This window comes from Cryptomeria japonica, chromosome 6 (genome assembly GCF_030272615.1).
Source record: "Cryptomeria japonica chromosome 6, Sugi_1.0, whole genome shotgun sequence".
Lineage (NCBI taxonomy): Eukaryota > Viridiplantae > Streptophyta > Pinopsida > Cupressales > Cupressaceae > Cryptomeria > Cryptomeria japonica.
In genome coordinates this window covers 172,864,350-172,882,580 of record NC_081410.1, presented here as the reverse complement: position 1 = coordinate 172,882,580, position 18,231 = coordinate 172,864,350, and the positions used below count along the sequence as shown (strand labels likewise).

Sequence of the window (18,231 nt, the reverse complement as noted above, 5' to 3'; positions counted from 1 at the left end):
TAAAGTTGCATAATCTGTTGACAACTGATTCACCCCCCAGCCCCCTCTCAGTTGTCCACTAATTATCCTAACAAAAAGTGGGTAGCATTTAAGGTTGGGGGTGAGATGGGAAAGCCATTTATGGCAAAGAGTTGTGGTGATTATGGATGTGCAAATGATTAAGGGGAGTGATTAGGTGAGATAATGGAATATTAGAGTGCAAGTGGACGGATTAGGAGGATGGGACATGAGGAGTGAGTGAATGGAGGAATATAAAATTGAGGAAAATGGTGATCATGACTAGGCTAGGATTAATTAGGCTAGATGATGGGGATTAAGGAGGTGATTTGTAGGAATCAAGGCATTAGTTAATTAACTGAAATTAAATAACTAATCGGGATTAGAGGAAATGTTAGCTAAGGTTGAGGATTGAAATAGTTTTAGAAGAATTGGATGTAATTAATTTTGATAAATTAATTATAGGGATAAGGTGACAAAATTAGTTATAATTTGATTAATTTTGAGGAGGACGCATAATTAATATAATTAATTATGAAAAAAGGCTAAATTAGTTAAATATCAATTTACTTAATTTTAGGCATCTACAACTTATTTTGTTTGCAAAGATGTATTAAGTTGTGAGAATCAAGTTGAAGATCCTATACACATAGATAAAGTTTTGTAGCAAATCAATTCTGGTTGATGGTGCAGTCTGAGTTTGGAAGGTCTATATGATTATCTTGTAATTATGGTCGGTGCCTCATATCTGAGTTGGTTCTTAGCTCTTGATTTGGGGATTGGTTTCTCCTGTAAGTTAGTGCCAACAAATTCGCTGTAAGGGGATTGGTGTCTCTTGAGGGTTGGTGCCCATAAACATTTGTAAGTTTCATATTTATTTGTGAGGCTAGATTTGGATAGTAGATTCAAGCAACTATTCTCATTGTTGTCTTTCCCTTTTGATTTTCTTGCATATTTGGTGTTCCTTTGTGTGGATGTGTGTTTATGTTTATCATTTGGATAGTTGTTCGAATGTTAAAGTAAGATCCAAAAATGCTACTAATGAAAGATTGGTTTTGAATTTAATTTTTTGTATATACTGAGTCACCCCTCCCTAGTATATGTGTGTTGAACATTGATTTCCTACTTCACTATGAACACAAATAAAGTTTAAAATGAAGCAATTTTCATGTATCAGCTTGTTTTTCACCTTTTTGGTAGCTCATACGTGAATGAAAAAACAAAAAATATACTTTACACCCCAACATCATGGTACATCATCTTGTCTCTATGAGTTAATATTTTGATTGCATACATTTGATTTGCTACTTTTGAAGTTCCAAATAGGCAACAACATTGTACAACAAAGGTTGTATCTTTCGAACCTCATATTGATGATAAGTACTCTTATTTATCTTAGTATTATTTTATTTTTTAAATTTCCATATGTTATGTACCATCTCTATCTTTCATTTTACAAGAATAGATGCAAGATAATGATTAAAGTACAAATGCAAATCTCACACGCCTATTTTGAAAAATGACATCTGTGTTCCATTTAGCCTATCATGTAAAGGGGGCAAATATGTAAGTGCCTGAAATTGTATGAGCATACATGATTGTTTGATGGTCTAGGAATTTAGTTCATAACCCATGTGGGATGAATAACTATTTTCCTTGTTTCTAAAAAACTCTTCATTTTCCTCTAAGACCCTACTTAATGTGTTCAACATCCAGGCAAGCTACATAATTTGCTTGTGTGTCCCCTTCATCCTTTGAAACAAATTTTTCATGCCTAATAGACCTTTAGAACATCCCAAAAGAGTTTGGGTCATCCCCAGGGATCTAAATTATCCTAAGCCTAGGGTTGCTTGAGCAACCCAAATCAAGTTATAGAGTTTCCTTGGATACCTATCCTAGCAAAATGAGCAATCCACCTTATTAAAAAAGGTGAACCTTTTTAAAATGAGCATGTAATTAGGAGTCCAAAAGAGTCCTAATTGTACCTACCACTTGTTGATATCATTAGTTAACCCCCTTTAATCATGACTATGATTGAAATTTCTTTTCTTATAAAAGCAAGTTCTCTTAACCTTCAAAATAATATTTTGTTGTTGAATCATGCTTCTTTATGAATTTAATTCTATTGTCCTTGACCCACATTTTTTTGTGTTTCTTAAGCATCATCACAATTTTATATAGTGTTGAAAACTTAGGCCTCAAATGGCTCATTCTTTTTGAAACTTAATAAGATTTTATTGCCATCTCACAATATTTCTCCAATTTCATTTTTTTATCCCTTGCCCCTTCTAACATTTGAACTATAGGAAACTAGAGAAAAGAGAATATGAAAAGATAAGGCCCTAAATACTAACAAATCTCACTAAACATCTACTAAATTCTAGGTCTGCAATGTCATTTATTTATCGTTTTCAATTTGTAGTTTAATTTGATTTTTAAATAATATTAGTTGGATTGACAAATAGACAACTTTCATCTTGCCTAAATCAATGGCTTCCATCCCCATATTACAATTTAGAATATTTAGAATATTTGTATTTGTACAATTAGATGAAATAAAATTTAAATCTCAAATCAACAAATCATTAAGTGAAACAACCTCAACACCAACAAGATAACCAACACATCAAAACTTAATTAAAAATCCTAAAACTTTAATTTAAATAGTTTTTAATTTATATAATTTTTTTCAAATTACAAATAATATTCAAATTTAAACTTTGAAAAATAAAAATGTTTATTTTTGTACACTTTGATTGTCATTTAGATCATTCATTATTATTCATGAGCACACACAAAGCAAACAAAAGCCCTGAATAACTACACAAAGCACTCAACAAAACAAACAACAATGTACAACCTCAAACAATCAAACAAGAAAGCAAACAACAAACACAAAAAACAAGACATGTCACCTTTTTTCTTCCCCTATTAGACCCTTGTGTTTTGGATACAGAGACATGAATAAGAGTCACCTTGAATGAAACTATACAACCAAATCAAGAAGTGTTCAATGTTGAACAAATTCTAGAATTAGCTACTATCTTGTGTCAAATCCAAAAGAAAACAATAGAGGGACAAAAAATAACTAGCTTGTTGAAGAGAACTAGCCCTCCTAAAAGAATTAATTGGCTAAGACAAATGTAGGCTCAACAATTTCATATCTTTGCACAAAAAGAGTTGAACCTAATCTAAATAAATGGCCCACCTAACCATTGAAGAATTTTGATAACTACATCTCTCAAGCTATTCGCCAAGTAATACCCACACATTCTAACTACAATCCATCCTTAACATTATTGTCTCCCATTAAACACTCCTTCCCCATGTACAAAGCGAACAAGTTGGTATGATACCTACCCTACATGCCAATATTGTTGCCACTTGCAAGACTCCTTCCTTGTGAAGGGAGTAGTCCTTTGGATGCTCCCTCATTTCATTAGCTTTTAGCACATGCAAGAGAAATTTGACTCATCAACCATTGCTAGCATGCAACATGTATTGACTTAGATCTAACCCATTTGCATTTGTGTTGGGTTGATTTAGACCATCCTTTACACATATTAGTATTGACTCGACGAGTATAAGATTGATGCACATTCCAAGTGTAAGCACAATTGCTCAATAAATTATCAAAAGACTACCTAGTATACTATCAAAAGTTAGAGAGGATGTTGTCATAGTCATCCATGATGCCAAAGTCCATGTTGGATGTCAACACAACCTACATGATACCAAAGTGATCACACAAGACACGTGCACAACCTTATAAGTAGTGTGATGCCCATTACTCATGATACTTTCATTAATAACAACCAAAAACACAAGAAAAAAATTTTATCTTTCTTTCTCTTATATTACACTACATTTTCAATCTAAATTAGGGAAAAAGACCAATATTTGAGCATTTTGATGTTATCTATCCATGCTATCACTACTTTTAATTTGTCGGATTTCACGTGTCACCAATTTTTATCTATTCAATTTTAGGTTTTTTTTATTTTTCACATATACCACAGGATTATCATAGGTGAGGTCCATACAAAGCATGTTCACATTACTAGGGCAAACCTTTAAAAAGTATCAGGGTTTCTTTTTAAATGATATATTTTGAATCACTTAAGAAAGGCTTTTGAAGATACTATAAACATAAACAACAATTGACACATTGAGGAAGTCTAAAATGAATGGAACAAAAGAATATATTGTCCATCTAATGTATTGGTACCCGTTTGGCCCAACATATTAATTTATTAAAATTAAAAACAAATTAATCATATTTTTAGATTTGATTTATTTAATAAATAAATAACTTGTGTTCATTGTTTTTTGAATTTATATGAGTTGCCTATGTATTGACTTTAAGTTTAAAAAAACTTGTGTTCGTTGTTTTTTGAATTTATATGAGTTGCCTATGCATTGACTTTAAGTTGAATAAGATATTATATGTGTATATATGTTAAATATTAATCTATACAATAAAAATATTTTTATTTAGTAAAACATAATATACAAATTATTCATTAATAAAAGTATATATTTTTATTGTTAAATAGAAAGGACAGTTGTGAACTAGCATTAATGCCGCTACAATTCACAATTAGCTAAGGGGATTTGAACCTTGGTGGCACCATTAACAATGCCACAACTTAAACATCACGCTGTGAGATCAACCCATTCAAAAAATGGTATATTATTGAAGAGTAAAAACTAATAATGTAATAATATAAAATGTAATAGTACTAATAATATTAATAATTACATTCAATATTAATAAAATATATTTACATTTTTATTACAATTATATATTACTTGATATTATATATATTAGTGTTAAAATAATTAATGCAATATTATAGTAATAATATTATAATATATTAGGTCCAAGGGGTTGAGCTTAACTGATTAAAACATTGGGTTCTCACTGTGGAGGCCCAAGTTCAATTCCCAATAGGGACATCTAAAATGGAATTCTAAGTTGTGACTCCTAGCCTTCCATAGAATGGGGAAGGTCTTGGGTCAAATCTAATCAAACATAATAATAATAATAATAATAATAATTCAAAATATTGCGGCTACGGCCTATTACCTACCAAAAAAATATATATTATAATATATTAGTTTTATATAAGCATAATAACATATAATGTAAGTGACTCCTGGTAACCTTTGGTTGCTCTCAATATTGAGTTTTTTCCCTGTACTAAAGGATTTTTTGTTGCTTCCTTCACTTCTTCTGCTGATGGATTTGATTTTGAGCAAGCTTTGGGCTTGGGGAGTGCACTCCTTCTCCATCAAGCCTTGGACAACCTCTTTCAATCCTCTCACTAAACCACTTAATGTGCGTCCAACTTGGGTTCGGCTCATCGATCTCCCTCTTCATTTTTGGGAGCACTCTTGCTATGAGGGGATCGGTAACTCTATTGGTCGTTTCCTGAAGGTCGATGATGCTACGTCCTCAATGGAACACACTACCTTTGCCCACATTCTTGTTGATATCGACATATATGCTCCTCTCATGGGTGATGTGGTTCTTATGGTGGGGGATAGGCCTTGGTCACAACTGCTGGATTTTGAAGGCCTCCCCTTTCGCTGCAGAAGATGCTTCTCTATTGGCCATCTTGCTTCGGGTTGCTCTTTTCCACAACACAAAGGGGTTTCTACCTGGTGAAAGAATGTTATTGCTGACCACTTAACAGTAAATGCTACGGATTCTGCATCTACTGGCTCCTCCCATGGGGATGATGTCATGCCCCCACGGCTCTTGTTGCTCCTACTGATGTTTTTGTGGCCTTGTCTCTGGAGGCCCCCACTTTTGCTTCTCCTGTCCTGCAGCCCTCCCCTGCTGTTGGATCTGCTCTTCCGTACTATCACAACTTCTTGTTGTTGATGTTCTACAACCTCCTACAACCCTCTTCCTGCCTTCTGTTGTCACCAGTGTTATTGACCCTGCAGGGGCCCTGTAGGTGGATCTTAGCATTGTCTGGTTTGTGGTTGCTCATAGGCGTAAGGGGAAATCTTCTCCCCTGCCCCATACCCCCCTCATGGAGGTTTGGATGGCCCGTCCCCCCTCTTGAGTGGGGTTTGTTCCCTGGTTGGTTAGGTTCTTGTGTTTGTTCCTTTCCGCCTTTGGGTTGTGGTTCTCTTCCAACATCATCTCTCTTGATGTTGCTTTTTGTTAAGGGCCAACGCCCTAGTTAACATTGCTTTTTTAATCAAAAACATATAATCTATGTATCAACATATTAGTAGGATTTTGAAAAATAGCTCTCGCCCGCCCACTTCCGAACGGTGCACCTGTTGTTGTTGCTCCTCTTGCATCCATGTCGACATTGCTCCCTCCTCCCTCATGTGTTGGTTTCTCTGTGGACGTTGTTGCTGACTTGGTTGTCATTGGTTTTTGCCTTAGCGTTGCTCCTTGTGTTGGTTCGACCGACCCTAATCTGTGCGTTGCTCCCTACAACTCCATTGTTCCTCTAGTGGCCTTGCCTTCAGTCGTAGGTGGTTCAAGTCCCCCCCGTGTGGGTGCCTTTGTGCCCACTAGTGGTGCTTCTACCCCTTTGGTGGACGGTTTGTGCCCTCCCCTTCCATGGATGCTCTTCTGGAGAGTGCTTCTATTGCAAACTCTCCAACTTCTGGTGATGCTTCTCAATCGGTTGTTATTGAGTTGTGGGTACTAAGGTTCCACCCAAACCTTCTTTTGTCATCAAACATAGCATTGCTCATGTGGCCAGATCTGCTGCCCAACCCTCCAAGGGGGTTCGTCCTCTTCCTTGTGCCAAATCCTCCCTTGTGGTGGTTTGTGGGCAGGATGTTGTTGACAACAGTGAGTTCTACCAACGTTGAGCTTTAGTGGCAAATTCTCTAGGCTTTGTTGTTCACTTCTGGATCTCCATCGTTGGGTAACTCTTGGAGGCCTTTGGTTGCTCATAATATTGAGCTTTTTCCTTGTACTAAAGACTTTTTCATTGCATTTACATCTTCAACTAATCAAGATTTGGTTTTGGGCAAGTTGTGGGCTTAGGGAGTTCACTCCCTCTTTGTTAAACCTTGGACAACTTCTTTCAACCCTCTCACTGAACCGTTTCAGGTGTGTTCAGTTTGTTAGGAATCCCACAGATACTAAGAAGGGGGGGGGTGAATCAGTATCTAACCGGTAATTAGAATTTCTTAACTTAAAACATGCAGAACATATTATAACAGTGTACCGGTATGCAAGAAATAATGCAATAAACAGAATCAAGAACATCCACATGAAAAGCACACCATAACGCAAGGATTTAACAAGGAAACCCAGTGTGGGAAAAACCTCAGTGGGATTTGTGATCCACAATATTCACTCACTGGCCAATTTGAGAATATTACTTACAATAGGGGCCTACACATGCAGGAAGGCCAACTGCCTAGAACTCACTGCTCAATGGGAAGTCTCGCTGACTTACAATGTGAATTATACAAATCCAATATCTTGTACTGCTTTACAATAGCATCTATAATGTCAAATCCAGTACCGGTTGCTGGTTTGCTTCTTACATAAACCCTTCAACCTATATTTCGCATAATAGGTCTGCCTTATTTTTCCTTATCGCTTACTTATCTCCTACAAAATGTCTACAATGATCTCTTTTATATATAAAAGTCATTTTACAATTTGCCAAGTCGGCTTACAAAGTTTTTACAATAATAAACAAAATATAATATAACAAAATCCTGTCGAGCTCTGTGTCGGTATACTTCCTTTCTTTGTGTCGATGTCGGTGTCTTGAGTGTCGGTGTAGAATGTGATCTGCTGATGCCGGTATACTAACTTGTCGGTGTAATGCCTTGTCGGTATAATGCCTTGCCGATGCCATAGGATTGCAAGGTTGCCATCAATGACAAAACCTTCAATCACCTACAATGTCTCATTGGAGTGTGCATATGCCAACACGGTTTGGGTTCGCCTTTCGAATCTCCCTCTTCATATTTTGGAACATTCTTGCTATGAGGCTATTGGTAACTCTTTTAGCCATTTCTTAAAGGTTGATGATGCCACGTCTTCAATGGGCCACACTACCTTTGCCCACATCCTAGTTGATATTGACATCTCCTCGCCCCTCTTGAGAGATGTGGTTCTCATGGTTGGTTATCGGCCTTGGACACAACTGTTAGATTTTGAGGGCCTCCCCTTTTGCTGTCGAAAATGCTTCTCTACGGGCCATCTTGCTTTGAAGTGCTCTATGTCACACCACAAAGGTGCTGCTAGTTGGTGGAAGGATGCTACTAATGATCATTTGATCATCTACGATGTTGATTCTGACTCAGATGGCTCCTCTCAATAGGATGAGGTGCCTTTTACTAGTACTGATGTTGTTGTTGATTCCACTCTTATGGTTCCTCTTGTCTTAATGGATTCAACTCATGTTGCCTCTAATTTGCAGCTCCACTCTACACCTATTGATCCTGCTCATGAAGACGTCTCTCCACAGCAATTTGTTGTTGTTTAGCAACAGACCCTGATGTTCTGCAACAAGCTATCATTCTGCAGAAGCTCTCTGATGGCTCTATTGTTGATAACCCAACGGGATCCTTACTGCAAGGGGGTCCCAATGACAGTATTGCATGCATTGTAGTTTGTCGTAGGCGGAAGGGGAATTCCTCCCGTCCCCACAAACCCCTCCTTGTCAAGGCTCGGGTGTCCCTAGCCCTCCTTGTGTTGGGTGGGTCGATGCCCTAGTTAACATTGTTTTTTAATCAAAAACATATAATATATGTTATACCACCCTTACTAGTATTATACAATATAATTATAATATATAAATAGTATAATACAATATTATTACACTATAATATATGATAATTAATTATTATATAAATATAATATAATACAATTGATTATAATACTATAATTATAAAATAATATAATTAATTTTTATAATGAAAGAATATTACAATAATTAATATTATATAATATATGACATATCTCCATCTCCTTGGCTACATCTCTCTTCCACCTCTCTCGTCTCTATCATCTCCTTTATCTCAATCTTAGCTCTTCTATCTCTATCTTCCAATCTCTCCCTCTCCCTCTCTATCTATCTCATTATCTCTATCTCTCTCTTATTCACTCCATCTCTCTCTCTCTATATATATATATATCACTTTCTATATTTTAACTATATCATATCTCCCTCTCTCAATCTTTCTTTCTCTCTCCCTACCTTCATCTCCATTTCTATCTTTACCCCCTTCTTTCTCTCGTCTCTCTATACCCCTCTATTGCTTGTCCCTATCATTCTATTTCTAACTCTTGCAACCCCCTCCTCTTTCTTCCATCTCTTTATACCCCATTACTTGTCTCTAATTTTATTTCAAACTCTTTCTCTCTCTCTTTTGATATATTGAACTATCTCTCCTACCCTTTTTTCTTTCTCCCTCCTCTCCCTTCTCACCCTACTCTACCTATACCTTTCCCTTTCTCTCCCTTCATCTTACCCCTCTCTATCTCCTCCCATATTCCTCTATATCACTCTATCCACCATCTATATCTATATTTACTCTCCATATTTTTGTTTAATCTCTCCCTCTATCTATCTTATTATCTCTTCATTTTTGTAAATCCCTGTAACTCTCCCTTTCTCTTACCTCTATATTCAACTCTCTCTCCCTCTCACTCCATCTTTCAACCCCCATTCTATATCTATCTTTCTCCTTACTGTTCTTTCACTAGTGCCTTGTCTTTCTCTCACTTGTCCCCCCTCTTTATCTCCCCCTCGCCCTCTACCACTCCCTCCTCCACAATCTTCATCTCCCTCGCCCTCTACCACTCCCTCCTCCCCAATCTTTATCTCTCCCTCACCCTCTACCACTCCCTCCTCCCTAATGCAAACATAACATGATCTTGTTAATAATGGAACCTAAATATCTTCTCAATTAAAAGGCCTTTTATTTCAACCGTATTTAGACAGTGATAGCTAGTCCGTAACACAACACGAGTAGTTGACTTAAAAGTCATTATCGTTGATTATTAATAATCATAATTAAATAGAATGTTTCATTGGAACACTATTTATACACAACTATTATAACTTCAAGCACAACTATCAAACTACCTTTCTTTAGTAGTTTATTACACCTCAATACAAAACATATTGATCTGTCACTTTAAACGATGTGGCCCTGTAGGTGTAAACAAAATCCTGTAGGTGTCAACAAAATCCTTCCCAAAGAAAGCATACTGAAAAATTAAAGTAATTTGAAATTACCATATATGATTTTAAGCTGTGAAAAATAGGGTGCTCAGCTGCTGAGCCTTTCTCGCCTACTAATTCTTTTGATTTTTGTATTTAAATTCACTACTGTCGTTTTGAATTATAAAGAGAACATTAGTGAGTGGATTAGATTAATATATTTCATCTATTTCTATTTTTCACTTACAACGTTAAAGCTAAAAGAGGTAGAAGACCAATATCACCACGCAACTGCCTCATCGAGTGCCACACTACAAACGACAATTTTGAGCCGAAGTATTGAGGGCGTACACGGGACGGACACGCCCACTTTTGAACAGTACTCAGCTGTAAATACCAGATCAACCACCAATTTTGGAGGGAAACTTAGGGCCCTGAAGCAACATACATAGGGCATTAACATAAAATTTAAAGCCTCCATCCAAAGAGAGCCTGATAGTTGCTCACTTTTTCGCTGTAGTTCAAACAAGGGCTTTCGACCAACATTGAGCAATTGAAACACTTCGAGGGCATTAAGAAACACATTTTAAAGTCCATGGCCTAAGAGGCTGCCCATGTTCACCGAAGAATCGTGCATCAAAAGGGGCTTACCATTATTTTTACTTTTTCCAATTAGTTGTGTACAATTAAGGACTACAAGCAGTTACGTGACTGAAGAAAACAAAATCGATTTTAACAAGTAACACTAGAAAAACAGACCATCATTGCAACACAAATAAGTAATCAATGCCTTATGCACGAGTTTGTACATAAACTTATTTTTAGGTGTTTTTACACTACTCAGTGAATGCGTCATAATAAACCGTGATGAATACTATTGAATACTAGTTGAAGGAATTGTGTTTGGTTTAATATAATTTAGTCGTTCCAGCCATTTTAAATTTATAGATTAGAACTGAAGAACAATGTCTTCAGGTTTTCATTACTGTGAAAGGGATTCATTCCAACTGAAACATTACGAAATCACCTGAGCTTTTTACCTTATCACTCTAATTGCTTGTAAACATTACGAGATAACCATTAAGACAATTATTGGATTTGAGAAATAACAATTTCTCAGTCCAGATCTCTCTTAACAGATTCAGATATAGAGGACGTTTCTCCCAATTAGCGAAGCTCCCAAAAAACACACAAATCTCCAGGTATAAATGCAAAAGCTCCTAAAGCATTTGATTGACAAATGTTGGGTAGGAATTATCATCCGCACAATGGGCAGAAAATTTGCCATAAACTGCAGACTATGAGATAGATTTTAAAGTCGAACAAAATCAAAACCACACCTCCAATGGTGTGGTCAAATTACAAGTGAACACCAGTAGCATCCCTTTTTGAGATGATTGGTTTGTACCTGTAACCTGACAAAAGGACTATGGTACAGTGGGCACACTGCATATGTTACTGATTTCACTGAATGAGGTAACCTAGCACCACATGTAATCCTATACTAGAATTTCTAATCCACCAAATTCAATAAAACATCTATCAGCAATACTCCTGATGGGGGATTTGAATCAACAAAGGCCTATTACCATTTACCTAACAAGGAACAGAACCCACAATTAAAACACCTGAGCCCTTGATACACATTTCATCTGAATCAATTTTCTTTGGTTCACCACTCAAAGACGTAACTGCTTCCTTCTTTTCATCAAACTGACCTGAATCAGCTTTCTTTAAATCATTCGAGTCAGAAAGCATATTTCCATTTGCACTAGGCACTGGCAACCGAAGTTCTGTAGCCTTGGCATCAGAGCTCTTGGACATAATGCCATCTGCACCCGACTTCTGGGCTAAGGTACCAATACGGACAGCAAGCTGTAAAAAAGAAATGCAACATTTAAAGCTTCAGGAAATTGGAGGATCGGAATCCAGATCAATCTACCTAGATTAATTATAGAACATCATTTCTAAAATAGACATACTGGTTGTGGCTGATGAACTTGCTGCTTCAATTTTTTTTCCTTCATTGCTTTTTGACGAGCTTCATAGTAAGTGAAATCATCAAGAATTGATGTTTTTGATGCATAATTCTTGAAGATCTTTAGCATCTCAATGCCCTGTGAGAACTTGATCTGTGTATAAAAACAAAAGTTAACTGTTAAATTTGAAAGAACTTGCAATGAGCTCATCCACAAATGTCCAAAATAAATTTCAAATAATCACAAATAACAAGTAATAGTACAGACAGTTACTTGAAGTATCAAAGCAAAAAATTATTGTACATTCTGTCAAATGAAATGAAACCTGTCATCACAGAGACCCTTGAACATACAAATATTAAATGTTAAATTGAGTAAATTAACACATCAAATTCCGGATGCAGCATATCCCTACAGAAGGATGCACACAAGATCATGTATGACTTTGATGGGAAGAGATAACCCTCAGTCATGGTATATAAGCCAAAGGTCAGCGCAGACAGGATTTACCAACCAATCAAACCAAAAAGATTAAAATTGCCGACAACAGCAAAAATGTCAAAATTGGACCAAAAGCACCCAATACATGTACGCATTTAAATATGTAATGCCAAAGTGGACTACCTCCTGTGTGTCTCTGCTATTGGTCACAGGCTTGTTCTCATTGTTTTCCAGAATAATTTGTCGGAACTGAGAATTTGGAATATCTTTAATTATATGCCACTTTACTGGGAAAAATCCATTCCATTTGTCTTGCTGCCAGAAATCCATATTTTTGTTGAAGTCTACATTACCAGTCATCTCAGCCAAACCACAAAATTGACCACTTGCATTAACCTGAGTCATAAAAGTAACAACAGTTGTTAATCTTGAATATGCAAAAGAGCATAGCATGTTTCTAAAGCTAGCTTTCTAAAGCTAGCATAACAGTATTTCAACAACAGACCTTTAAGAAATCCCAAACAAGAAATTAACAAGGTAATGTCATACTTACTGAGAAAAAAAGAAAAACTGAACAGCTCCCAGACTTCTCATCAGCTAAGTTCTGTGCCTCTTGGTATGCCCCATCTAGCCTCTTATTGCCATTAGGAGTACTTGCCCAGACATTATACTTGATGCTCTGATGAACATCATCCTCACTATAGGACTTTATTACAAAAAATTTTGCAGAATCATGCTCAACTGGAAAATCTGCACAGTTATATTGCTCCCTATTGACTAAATTTGAATGAGCCTCACCATTTCCCACTGCTCCATGGCTACCACTATTTTTTGCAGCTTCTGAAGGCATTTGAGGGCTCTTTGTTCTATTAGTTCGAGGACCACGGTTTTGTTCATTCAATACATCAAAATTCCAATTTTCATTGGACTTGCCATAAGACTTTCCCCTCCCACGTGAATTAGGTTTGAAAGCCATGTTGTTATTAGGATATTGCATGAACATTTTCCCTTGATTAAAACCAGGAATATATTTTCTGAAAGGAAGAGAATCTTTCGGAGGCACAGTACCCCTAACACCCAACCCTTGCTGCTGGTTCAGTTGGATCTGAAACCAAAAAAGTATATTTTACGTTGGAAACTAATTTGTACAAACCTTTTCACTGAAACCCTAATATCATATCACAATTTTATGTTTATAAAACATCACATACTAGTATTCTCCATGCAAATATAGTAACCCTGCAGCATAACAAAAATTAAAAATATATCCTAATTTTCCTCGTAATAACTACATTTCACAAACAAGACTGAAAAAACATATCTACCATTGTCCTTGCCCTCCAAACTAAGGGATACCTGACTCATGGCCCTGAAACCTTGAGATCGAACACCACCAGGGTGAGGAATGTTTTTCAAGCCATCTTGCTCATTTGTTTTATAAGCTGCATTACTTCCACCATTGCCATTGGCATTTGTTTGACCAGCACCCAATGTTCCTGGATCTTGGGAATTTGGATGTACTGAATGTGGGAAATAACCTGATGATCCTGTGTGCTGGTAAGGAGGGCCATTATAGTATGGTCGCTGGCCAATAAACTGGCCATCACTTCCCATCATAGCTCCAGGAATATAGGGATTATATGGATTGTATGCAGTTTGAGGAGGATAGCCATACCCAGGTGTGTAGTATACAACAGATCCATTTTCAGAAGGTACTCCCTGCATACAAATGCAACATGAATAAGTGCATTTTCCAAGAAAGAAATAGGCATGCCCCTAAAACCACATTGAGACATACTACTAAAACAAGTCAGACCTAAACACCTAAATCAGAAATTACAGAATGCTGCAAAATGTAAACAAATCTGGCATCTATATCAGAAATTGTAATACATTATGATAGATTAATAAGACCTTGAAGCAGCTAAGCAGAAATCATGCTGAGATAGATAAGCAAGATTTTGAGGCAATTTGAGGCAGTTAAGGCTTCTGTAAACTTACAGGATATTGCACTTCTAGACCATCCATTCCTGGAAAGCGTGAAGCTTCATCCCATTCTTTTCCGGGTGCTTCATGACCTAATAAGAAGTGCCAAAACCAATAGTGTTAGTAACATCACGTACTAATCAAAAATTCCAATGGGATAAAGAGAAAAATTTAAATTCCAGAAAGTGTAGCAAATAATAACAACAGGTTACATTAAAATATCCCAAAAAGGTAAAAAGTAAACCATATAAATACAGCATATCCGTTATTAGGCCAAATCAAATCCCATTAAATGACAAACTTCTAAATCCGAAATCTATCTAGGGTGAAAGACTTACCTGGATAGCAGTACCCATAATAATTATTAGTGGGGTAGTACGGCCCTTGTTCCAGAGTATCACCTAATTGTTTGTTTTCTTTTGCTCCAATGGAATCATTAGGAGGCACTGCAGTAGATTTTACCTCATTTTTTTTCTCATCCTTGGCAGGGACCTAATACAACAAATAAAGGTATCTTGTTATGAACAAGTTCAACATGAAAAAATTGAGCAATGTATTTAAATTTAGGGCAATTATCATAAGAATAGAGATTAACTTATATTGCTAATGTCAATCTAGGAAAATCTTCAAAGTAATCAAAGCTGGATAAAAACTAAGGACATGTAATTAGTTTTCAGTGGCAGAACCAAAACTTGAGAGACCCAAGAATATGACACTGATGCCTTTAAAACGGATAAAGTCAACATTATAACAACAATCAATTTTGAAGTAAACAAAACTGGATAAAGCCTAAGGACTTGTAATTAGCTTTCAGTGCCAGAACCATTACTTCACACTTCACAGACCCAAGAATATGACATTGTGCCTTTAAAACAGATATAAGTCGACAATATAATAACAATTTTCTGCAATTAAATCCAACTACTGTGGGCTCTAAAGATAGTTACAATGTCAACGCACCAAACTTTGCCATTATAGAAGAAAATATAAACACCCATGAAACTTAACACAAGAAAATATTTAGACATGTGCATGACCATCATAGAAATCATAATCAAATATCAAAGATTCATGTCACTTTTAGCATAAAAGTAATATTATATGATGTATCAAATGAATTTGCAATTCTGTAAAAAAAAAAATTGTCCACGCACACACTAACTAACTACAGCTGTACCATATCCATTGAAAAAATTTGTTGTCCGACCATACCAGAACCCCACACTCATACCGAACCAACAGCTTAGTAACTAAAAGAACACAGATACAATTTGATTGCTGAGTAATCTAATTATAAACAAACCTAAGACAAGAAGAAATTGAATATGATATTAATTTTTGCTTCAACTAGAATTGAAAATGTCAACCAAAATATCAAACTGATGATCAATTATTTAAGGAGTGCAGATACAATTATATCACTAACAAAATACACACTATTTACTGTGTAAGTTATCCTAATAATGGATCATGGAGTCATCAGAAACAATGATGTAAAATATGCTACACACTTGAATTCAAAAACTAACTAATATGGTACGGACTGTCACAATCTATTACTGCTAAGTCCTAAGTAACAGAATACTTAGAAAAGCGCTTTGAGTACAAATATCCCATTGGTTAATAAATAATAATTCAGTCTAAGACATGCTATAAAAAGCACTTCAGTTGACTAAATTAATGATTATTACTAGGTTTCACTGCTAAAGCCATAACTCCAGACCAAACAGTTAAGAAATCTTCAAATCTAGTATCTGAAACCAGTAAGCTCTTAAAAACAAAAAACTCATTATAAACCAATCCAGTACATAACCACAAACAAATCAGAGAAATCAAATGACTGTGAGGGAAACTTGGTGAATGAAATAAGTTAAGGAGTTGCGATCAGATGGTAAGATCGGTAGTTCAGATGGATTCAATCTCAGATACAACGCCCATTGCCTTTCGTAAATCTAAAGGCTTCCCAGACAAAACCATAAGAGAGTCCCTTAAAAAACCCTATGCACGTCCCAATCCTTCCCAAAAAACAAAGTCAACCAATTGGATCCGAAAAATATTTATATAAAAAACGGAAAAGTGAAGTTCATTAGAATGAACATACCCGCTTACCCTTCTGCGGAAGATCTTATCAAAGGCTTTATAAACTTGGCTACCATACTATCAGCTACAGACTATTAAACTCAGCTATCCATCTCATCAACTGTTATATCCAACAGAAACATAGCATAGGGTATCAAATGATCTCTACTAGCATCTACGTGATTATAATACAGGCCTCGGGACAATGTAGAAGATCAAAACAGTTCTAATAATTTGCTAAACTGTCGCCTACCCAGCTATATAGTAACAATCATAAATTTGCAAGTATTGAACAGCCTACCTACGAAGGCCTCTAAAGTCTGACAAAACAATCTAAAGGTTATACATCGAAGGGCTTGATTTATTTGTGACCCTATAAAAAGAGAAAGGGGTACCAATCCTTGCATTAAATCACATAAAATACACCACAACAAATCCTTTCTTTTATATATGGCTACAAAAACAAAACAAGCATCATGACAAAGAGTTCGACCGATAAATAAACAGAAAATCTCGGCACCGAACATGTGAACAACTCAAGTTAAAAAGTGCAGATCGGCTTTACCTTGGCCGCATCCATTGACTTTGGCTGATCGCTAATTTTTAGGTTCTCCATTAATTCCGCTACTTCTGAATCAAAATAAAGTCAAGGATTGAACATTAATCCACAAACCCCAAATCTGCCCAACATTTAAGAGATCCAAAAACCCTAAACACTACGGATCCACCAACAACGCGATTCGAACTTGTAACCCAGATCCCCAACACACCCGTACTGAAATCCAATACCCCTAAACCAGTACCATTCACTGATACCCTAAACCCTAACCATAAAAGAGAACTGTAAACTATTTTTTTTTAAAACGACATAGAAGAACAAAAAAGAAGAGCAAAGAACTGCATAAGGATACGTTGTTTCGGCGGCACTACGACGGCTGCCATCGTTCCTTCTTCCTTTGTTTTTCGTATGCTCGAAGCGGCGGCTCCTGCACAGAACTAAAATACAGCAGACTCGGGTTCGAATCCCAAACCCTTCCTCACTACAAGTAAAAAGAAAAACGATAAATAAAGGAAAAAAATGGATCTTCTCGGCCCTCCTGCGTATAACTCTTGATGCTGCTGGTTCGAAAACCCTAAAAAGAGCTTAAGATCTTTAAACCCCTAAATTCTCATCTCCCGCAAAAGAAATAGGTATTTGAAATTAAACGGAGGAGCGTTTAGTAAGTTTCTTATTTTTTTCCCATGCCGGCTTTCTCCACCGTCCAATATAATGTAAATTTAAAAGCCTTTGGAATAACAACACAACACTTTAAACTAAGGCGGTGATATCTATTCTAGTCTTTGTATAACGTGGACCATATAATTTGGTGGGTTTGAGTAATGGGTTGGAAAATTAAAAGAAATTTATGCTCCCCTCTTTCCCCTCTTTTTCTACATGTACTTGAAAGGAATAAATCAAATTAAATAGATAAAGTATTTAAAAAATAATTCATTGTATTGAAAAGTATTCTATAGTAGGGATAAAGTATAGAAGTAATATTGTAATTTTACTTAAAAGATATTTTATTCTACTTTAGAAT

General features: G+C 36.1%; 1 protein-coding gene across 2 annotated transcripts; it reads right to left on the bottom strand.

The window, feature by feature from the left end:
* Positions 1-11,371: 11,371 nt before the first annotated feature.
* On the bottom strand, positions 11,372-17,963 carry LOC131071805 (YTH domain-containing protein ECT3). 2 transcript variants are annotated; one of them, XM_058007763.1, is made up of 9 exons: positions 17,563-17,963; positions 17,217-17,281; positions 14,911-15,064; positions 14,588-14,664; positions 13,943-14,305; positions 13,140-13,691; positions 12,770-12,982; positions 12,149-12,298; positions 11,372-12,041 (listed from the first exon to the last, which is right to left on the bottom strand). In XM_058007763.1, exons 1-9 carry the CDS (start codon positions 17,591-17,593, stop codon positions 11,763-11,765), a joined length of 1,884 nt encoding a protein of 627 aa, XP_057863746.1. In that variant the 5' UTR covers positions 17,594-17,963; the 3' UTR covers positions 11,372-11,762. The 2 variants fall into 2 exon arrangements, with proteins under 2 accessions (XP_057863746.1, XP_057863747.1); XM_058007764.1 differs by having other exon boundaries at positions 17,217-17,278.
* Between the last annotated feature and the right edge of the window lie 268 nt (positions 17,964-18,231).